The 8,980-nt window shown below is 49.5% G+C and overlaps 1 protein-coding gene across 2 annotated transcripts in view; it reads right to left on the minus strand.

Moving 5' to 3' along the window:
* Positions 1–8,661, minus strand: part of RIMS4 (regulating synaptic membrane exocytosis 4) — a 57,386-nt gene extending 48,725 nt beyond the window's left edge. For both annotated transcript variants that reach the window (XM_036752899.1, XM_036752898.1), the window contains exon 1: positions 8,565–8,661. In XM_036752899.1, the coding sequence (XP_036608794.1) occupies positions 8,565–8,661 (97 nt within the window). The remainder of the gene's footprint in view (positions 1–8,564) is intronic.
* Positions 8,662–8,980: the final 319 nt, after the last annotated feature.

The raw sequence follows: 8,980 nt of genomic DNA on the forward strand, positions 1-8,980 counted from the left end.
ACTCTCTCCATCCCTTCACCTCTTTTCTTCCCTATGAGGGACCCAGCACAAGATCTCTTTAGGGACATCTCACTCCTGTGCTGTTTCCAAAACTGTTAATGAAGTGCGCTGCTAAATGCAGTTACAATCCTGGGGGCTAAGAATACAGCTGACATCAGCCTTGTCAGTTTCCGAATGAATCAGAGCCCAGCTTGGGGGGAGGAGGGAGGTGGTAGGGAGGGGGGACTGGAGAGAGAATGTTCCCTAGTTGTCAAGTAAAAAACAAAGCCTCTAATATAATCCAAACCTGGTCTTCACGGGTCCAGGGAGGTAGGGAGATGGAGGTACATTCCCTGGAAAGCCAGAAGAGGATACCAGAGAGGGGACAGCAGAGGCTTGGACTGCAGCTATCTAAGACACTCAAAATAGAGGATTTGGGAAAGAAAGCTGCCTCGACAGGTGTCAAGTGGAGTGCAGCTGCCAGTGAGAGGGAGGTCAAACATGGTCATATGTGGAGTAGCCATGGGGTCCTAGAAAGAGCTCTGGACTGAGAGTCAGGAAGCCAAGATTTCTGGTCTTGGCTCTGCCACTAATTCACTGTGTGACTTCAGGTATCTCATCTCACCTCTCTTGGCCTCAATAAAATGAGACAGGTTGGACTAGATGGTCTCTAAGGTTCCTTCCATCTGTATAGGTGCTCTCATTAGATGCCCTCAGAATACTCTTCTCTGGTGCCTTTCCTATCTCAAACAAGGACTTGTCCCTCGCCCCCAAATTTTTTTCCCTATACATTTAACTCACCACATTTATTCAACTAACTAACATTCATTAAGTACCTGGTATTCACAGAGCACCATGCCAGTCATTGGGAGTGTGGGTAGGGAAGGGAAGGGAGAATAGAGGAAGCAATACAAAGTTTGAATGTCTTGCCCCTGCCCCCATGGAACTTAGAATCTGTGGAATGTGACTCTACCTGCCTCTATGTCCAAAATGAGGATCAGGGATGCTAATAATTGCTACCAAAGGGACCAGGGATCAAGCCAATACCAGAGAGCTCAGATCAAAAAGTCGAAAAAGAAGCAACAAACAGTGAGTCTTTTTAGCACCAAGGCAGCTGAGTTAGACAAAAAAATTTTGGATTTTGGAGGAGGGGTGTGGAGGTAGAGGAAGGGTGAGGGAAGGGCATTTTTGTCTATATCATCCCAGGAACATAATCAGACTTGGAAATCCCTTTAGGACAACTTAAGTGAAACATGTTTTTTTATTCTTTATTGAATTAACTGGATAATTGGTCCAATTCCCTGCTTCACTTTGGCTATAGAAGTCCCAAAGGGGTTCTTGGATTTTCCCAGGCAATAGCCAAAAATGGGTTATATTGTGAAATCCTTCATTAGTACTTCATAAATTTTCCTTGCAACAGCCCTGTGAAGTGTTCTAAATATTGTCGACATGATTTACCCCATTTTACAGATAAGGAAAGAAAGGCCTAGAGAAATTGTGACTTTCCCAGGTTTACTAAGTAGAGGAGCAAAAAATAGAACCCAAATCTTCTGACTCCAGATCCTTTTTCCATTATACTACTGTAATCCTCATTTTACAGATGAGGAAATTAGGACACAGAGAGAAAGTGTCACAGGGTCACACAGTTAATAAATGGACTTATTAGATCCGGAACTGGAAAACAGATCTCCTGACACTAAGCCCAATGTCCTTCCCACCATATTATGTTACCATGAAAACAGCTAGGACTTTAGGGGAGGCAACAGGGGCTCAATCAACTTTAGGGAGAGAATGAGACAGGAGAAACCCCCTCCCCTGGATTAACAGGGATCAGGACCCGTCATACACTTAGACCAGGGGTTTTACAAGGACAGGGTACTTTTTCACCTCCAGGAGGTTGTAGATAGTTTTTCTTTCCCATCAGGTCACATTTCAAGGACAGAAGGGAACACTAGTTCTGGGAAAGAAACTCTGCCAAGACAGGAAGAAAAAGGTCAAAGAAGCAGGGGCAGGGGTGGGGAACAGAGAGATACAGAAGGCATTCCCAGGGGTGTCTGGAACCATGGCAGTGAAAGAGAAAAGGACCCAGAGTGGCGCGGTTCTGACTCTAGTCCCTACCCTTGCCCGGATTAGAGCCCAGAGGACCCATTTCTTCGGGTAGTGTGGTACAGCGGAAAGATCACTGGGCAAGGAGTAGAAGATCTGGGTTTGAATCCTTTCTCTGCTACTTCCCAGCTGTATGACCTCAGGCAAGTGACAGTTTCTCTGGTCCTTACCTCTCTCCTTGGAAAAATGGAGAAAATCCCTGCCTGGCTCTCTTCAGATGTTGTGAAGATCCAAGGAGACAATATATCTAAAGTACTTATAGAAGTGTAAGTGTGACTCTTAGTGATAACTAAGTTTCCCTTGATCATACACAAACCTATACACAAACCAGGAGACTAGAGCAGCAGCTGCAACACTGGCCTTCTGTTCAGAAGACCTGCAATGGAACGTTGACTCTGCTACCTGCTCACCTAGACCTTAGAAAAGATGCATTCCAGGCAGCATTCCAGCCTCTCTAAAAATAGGGAGAATAACTCCTGTGCTCCATCTTTTCAGGACTAAGGTTTTTTAAGAGACTGAACCTGTGATGCCATTGGTACAAAGGTGCTTCAGGGTCAAGGAACTTCCTTTATCAGTGCAGATCAACATCTCTCCTTCAATTTATAGTCTTATCAGGGGTGGGGAACCTGTGGCCTCGAGGCTAGGCGTGGCCCTCTAGGTCTTCAAGTTCGGCTGCTGCAGGACCTAGAGAACCTAGAGGGCCACACATGGCCTCGAGGCTGCACATTCCCCACCCACCCACCCAAGGCACTGAAAAGTGAAATGACTGCCTTAGGGTCAGACAATTAGCATTTATCAGACCTGGATTTGAACCCGGGTTTGCCTGACTCAGAAGTCATATTGCTTATTGATCTATTTCTGTCTCAGCTTGTCTTTGTCTCTGTCTCTCCCTCTTTGTCTCTATCTCTGACTCTGTCTCTCTGTCTGTCTCTGTCTGTCTCTCCATCAGTCTCTCTCTGTCTGCTCCCCATATGTTTTTTTTTTTAGTGCAAGAATTATATACAACAACGCTCTGAGGAAAATAGTACAAGGACACATAGATACAGATGGAAGAACTAGAGCACCATGTACATTTTACACATACTGAAAACTGTGTGTGGCCTTAAAGTGTTACAGAAATGTGAAGTATGGTGATAAGAATAAATCTGCCCACTGGTTTTGAAAAGCTGACTCCCCAAGTCTAGGAGAGCTCTAGATCTGGGCGGTATCTTTCTAGGCTCTGGGACCCAGGTGAGGGTGTTTTACAGGAACTGCAGCCTAAACCCCGGATCCAGAGGAAACTCATCCTTTAGGCTGAAGGAAAGGGGAGGGGTGGGAAGGAGGAGAAGGGAGCTGGTCTGGTCTGTGGGCGCCTGAGGAAACTTCTATCCCGAAGACACTGGCCGGGCTCCGCCGGGAGAGGACCGCTGCTGACGGGCTGTTGCCATGGAAACCTCTTCCCTTCCCTCTCGGCGCTCACAGCATCCTGGCGCCGCTCCTGCAGCTGCGGGGGCCAGAGCCGAATGGAGAGACGGCGGCTAGGCTAGGTTCTATTTCCCCACTACCTCCTCCGTCACCGCCCAGGGTAAGGGTGTAGCCTCCGGGGGACCGAATTGAAAAAGTACCTGTTGAAAGCTACGAAAGGTCTGGCTGGGGCGGAGTGGGGGGGGGGGGGGCAGGGGGGGAGGGGTGTCACTCGTCGCGCCCCCCTCCCATCTTTCTCTCCCGCCAATCCCATTCCAGAATTTCCATGGGCTGCCAATCTGCTACCCAAGCTAAAGGGCTCGACAACCTGGAACTGGGTTCCTAGATCCACCTCCCTAAATGCAGCAAAAATTGAGAAGGAAACAGGAGAAGCGGGTTTAAGCTGGGACAATCACCACGTGGATCTTCCTGCCCCTCCCCCATCCCCATGATACACTGCTTCCAGGGGTGCCCTCGGCTGCAGCGACGAAATCCTAGCAAACGATCAGATTAGCAGATGAAAGGGACCTCGGAAGAAACATAGATCCCCTTCCTCATTTTATGAGTGAGGGAAACGAGGCCCACAAAAGTGAAGTGATTTGTCCCAAGATGGACAATAAAGTTCTAATCATCTGAAGTGGAATTTGGGTCTCTATATCACAGTCTCTCAGTAGGGGTAATGAAATAAGACTGAATAACTGAATTTAACACAAGAAGCAGCCCACAACTTTTGGCAGACAGAGAAGAGTGGCTCAAAAGACAGGTCTAGAGCTATATACCTCAATCCGAATCATAAACTGTTGAAAGGAGTCGTGGTATAATAGAAAAGTTATTAGATTGGGAGTCAGAGAACCTGGGTTCGAGTTCTGGCTGTCCTTGTGACCTTGGACAAGTCATTTAACCTTGCTGAGTTTTCTTTCTTCGATCCAGCTTTGCTGGGTCCCAGCTGTGTGACCGTGGACAAGTCACTTCCCTTTCTGGGATTTTTAGCTTCATCTTCCACACATTGAAAGACGAGCTCTTGGGTCACTCTTGGATATAAAGATGTATTCTTCCTTCTGGGAGCTGGCGGTGGCAGTGTAGGGAGTATTAGATTTTTAAAAAAAAATTATTAATGACTTTTTTTTTTACACCTCACTCATGTTCCAATAACCTCTCCAATACCTACTTCCTAATAACAGTATGCCCAAACAACGGTTTAGCAAGTTTAAAAAAAAACCAATAACACTATAATTTCATCAATTTTGAGCCTCAGATCATCTGATATGTCTCCTGGGAAACATTTCCATTCGGATGGATTCTCAGTATTCTAGGCCGGATGCTGGCTTCTTAAGGAGGAGCTTGCTGCCCTTATGCAAAGGTACTGAAGAGGCTGTAAAAGACCTTTCTTAGCGATGGGCGTGGGAAGCCAGGCCCAAGAGGAATTGGGGCAATAAACCAGAACGCAAGGACACCTCCGAGTTCTCTTCACCTTTTTCGGGTTCTACTAGATGAAGTTGGAACTTAGTGATAAGACAGTGACAGTAAACTCCTGCTCCCAGCATTTGTTCCAACTAAGGCTGATAGCTATCGAAAGAGACGCCCCCCTCGCATCGCCACGGCCGTGGCCACAGCCAGAGCTACACATGCATCTCGCGCGCGCGCACACACACCCAGCTGGCGGGCCCGGCCTCCCTCCCCAGCCCCGCCAGGCTGAAGCGAAGCTTTTTCACCCTGGAAACGATTTCCAGTTTGATCCATTCCGTGGAGCCGCTCCTTGCGCCGTGACTCAGAAGGGGGCTCGCCTCACCGGAAGCGCGGTCAGGGACACAGTCTTCTTTCTCAGGAAGGGGGAACCGCGGGGGAAAGGAAGGAGATGTAGTGGATTTCAGAGGGGAGGAGGGAGAGGCGAAATAGGGCTAAACCATTTCTGAAAGCTTCCGAAGCAATGTGAGAAAGATCCCTGGCAGAGAGCCAGGAGGCTCGGGCTCGACCCCGGCTCCACCACTCACTAACCGTGTGAACATCCCTTCTCCGAATGGGATTAATAACTCCTGCTTTGCTTCCCCTACCAGGGAGAATTTGAGCTAGAGACGGTAAAATCAAGCACTATCCATAGGTGAGGTATTAAACTGAAAACAGATGGACGGCCAAGGTGTTACATTTGCGCCCTGGAAACCTTTAAAAGGACCAGAGAAAGGCCTACCGCCCACTGGCTTTATGGACGAGTGGTGAACAGACACGGACGAGAATGACATAGGATAAGAAAGCTTGAGGAGTCGGAGAGTGGTTGCGATCTGCATAGGTGGAGGGGTCGCAGATCCATGAGACCACGGATCCACTGAGGATATTTTGAGAGTAGAGTCTTGCCCTTATCCCAAGATAAAACAGTCTCTTTTAGAAACTAGCAGAGCAAAATGCAACTGGTTATCATTGTCAGCAGAAGTGAGAAGGAAAAGTTAAAAATGGGGTTTTTTTTTAAATTTTCCCCCAGAAGAGAAATGAACCATACAGATAGCATTCTGCTTCTGATTTTCTAATGAAAATCTTTGGAGGTGAAGCTCTGGTCTCATTCTCCTAGAAGGTCCAAGCTGTGCCCCACCCCTATCACCACGGCAGCCCAGGCACTAAAGCAGTAAGGCCCTGAGCAAAGGCTTTTGTGAACTGATGCTTCACCCCCAAACTTTTCTAGACCCCAGGCCGCTTTTCCACAGTCATGTTTCTTACTATCATACTCCTGACCTGAAAAGGAACAAGTTAGAGAAACATGTGGTAGACCCTGTCCCGACCTGATGACATCAAACTATGGGGCTTCCCATTCCTAGTTGGAGAACAGGTGCAAAGTCCTTCCCCTAGGATGCCTGGCATTGTCCTCTAAGAGTCGACCTCTGTTTAAGAAGGGGAATGTTGAAGTGAAGATATAGATTGGGGTGGGTGTAGGGAGTAGAGAGAAAAAGGAAGGGATTTGCTTCACCTCTCTAGTCCTCAATAGATGGGCCCTAGGGTGAAGTTAAATGCTGACATTCAGTTATCTTTCTTAGAACAATAAATGTCAACTGTTCCTTTCTAGCCCTGAAGTTCTGTAATATCTTCTTAGAAGGCATTTTTTTTCTCTCTTCACTGTCTGGTGGGGGGGGGCAGGGAGAGAGACATCATTCAAAATGGCAACGGTTGGCATTTGAGCAGACAACTACATGGGGAAGGGTAAGGAAGGGAATGGGGGTGACTTTGCCCCTCAGTCTGGCTTCAGGGAATTGTTCTTCCTCCCCCTCCCACTCCCAAGCCTCCAAATCAGCTTTTCAAATCAGTCAGTCTGGGTAGTCTGGTTCCACACAGAATCCTTGAAATTCTTTCAGACTTAAATAGGATCATAGATCCAGAGCTGGAAGGGACTTCAGAGGCCATCTAGTCCAACCCCCTCATTTCACAAATAAGGAAACTGAATGGCCCAGGAAGGATAAATGACTTGTCCAACATCACACAGACAGCATGCAGCAGACCTGAGATTTAAATCGAGGTGCTCTGACTCCACTGCTCTGACTCCTCTCTGGCTATTCCGCTTCTCTCTGGTTACACCAGGAAGGCAGACAAAATAAGCCTCTTCCCCCTTCCAAAGCATATAAAGATCAATCTGTTTTTTATTCTACTACCCTCCCCACAAGTGCCTACTGCTAACCAGATTTTGGTCTTAGCACAGAAGGCTTTCAGAGAATGGTTCTAAATCTCCCCTCCTAGCCTTGAGAGGCAGGCAGCATGGTGTAGTAGCACATAGAGCACTGGATTTGTCCTGTCACAGACATTTGCTGTGTGGCGCTGGGCAAGTCACTTAACCTCTCTGTGCTTCAGGTTACTCATCTGTAAAATGGAAGAGGGCAGAAGTCTTTTAAGTCCCTTACAGCTCTAAATCTATGATCCTATGATCCTTGCATTTGGTCCCCTTTTTGGCCCAGCCAGCAACTACAGTTGCAATGGAGCCAAAGCTGATATTACTAGATAGTTTTCTCTCTCTCTCTCTCTCTCTCTCTCTCTCTCTCTCTCTCTCTCGGGCACACGCGGGCACACACACACACACACATACATAGCTCAATCCAAGATAGCTCCCTAGAAGCCATCTTTTACTTAAATGAAATAAAGCACCAAAAGAAAGTTCATCCCCTTCCTCACACAACCCCATCAGACTTGCCTGTTTTGTTTGGTCCCAAACTGGAAGCCTCAGAGTTTCTTCTTCCTTAATATCCTAAGACCTTACACTCTCCCTTCTCTTTCTCTGGATAAGGGTTAACAAACGTGTGGCACCAGCACCCTAAGTGTCCTTCTGGCCTGCTAGATGATGCCAAGTCCAATCTATTCCCCAACCAGCCATATAGAGGCTTGTCCCTGGGGACACTCCCCCATGGAAAGCCACCCTTTTTGATCAAAAAAGCCCAAAGTCAGGATCCCTGTTTAAGTCCTAGATCTTCCCCAGGTGGAATTGATAGAGAGATTTGTCTGCACTGTTCCCTTCCCATTCTGCCCCAATGTCCGTTCGGCCAAGAGCTCTGACGAGGAAGGCGTGGGGTGGGGGTGGGGTGGGGTCCTTGGGGCCTTGGGCAAGCTCCTTCCCTAGAAATTGGAGAGGGGTGAGGGTGGCGCAGGGCGCCGAAGATACGTGTTGAGTACAAGCAAGAGGTCTCAATCCAGGATTCTGCTCCTAGAGCTCCCCAGGGACTGCCTAAAAAACCAGACTACGCCCCGGGGACCATCTCGTGGGGAAGGGCATGTATCCTATCCCAGAGCCCTCAGTCAAAGGCCACTTCGGGTGGCGAGGCCAGCGGTGCGGTTTCTATTGCCGCTTATTTCCCCCCAGTCCATATCTTCTCAGCCCTCCGAGCCCCATCCCTGGGGGCCAGCCTTTATCACTTCGTCCGCTCACCTCCACCGAGGCCTCTCCAGAATCCCAGCTCCCGCCTCCCCCCGCGCCCACCCCTCCACCCCTGCCTCCCGAGCCCCCCACCCCGTCTCCACCAGCCCGCTGGCCTCCCTCCCCCACCATCCTCCATCCTCTTCCCGGCTCTCACCAGCGTCCTCTTCATCGAAGGAGTTCATGCAGGGGAAGTAGATGGCGAGCGCCTCGAAGGAGGCGGACAGGCTGAGGCGGCTCTGAGAGCGCTCCATGTAGAGCCCAGGACCGGCCCCGGGCGCCTCGGCCGCCGGCGGCTTGGCCAGCTTAGCCGCCCCATTTTTGACCCGAAGCACCGCGCGCGGCGTCTTGGCGGCTTGGCTGGGGCTCCGAAGGAAGAAGGGAAGGAGCCGCTGGGGCTCGGGCTCGGGCTACTGGGCTGCGGGGCCCACACCCAGGGCGCTGCGCTGAGCTCTGGGCTTAGGCAGCTGCGCCTGGACCGCTGGGAGTGGATAGGTTAGGACCGGTCAGAGTGGGGCAGGGCCGGGCCGGGCCGGGCCGGGCCGCACCAAGGTGAGGCGCGCGGAACCGAGG

The sequence above is a fragment of the Trichosurus vulpecula genome, chromosome 3 (genome assembly GCF_011100635.1).
Source record: "Trichosurus vulpecula isolate mTriVul1 chromosome 3, mTriVul1.pri, whole genome shotgun sequence".
Taxonomy (NCBI): Eukaryota; Metazoa; Chordata; class Mammalia; order Diprotodontia; family Phalangeridae; genus Trichosurus; species Trichosurus vulpecula.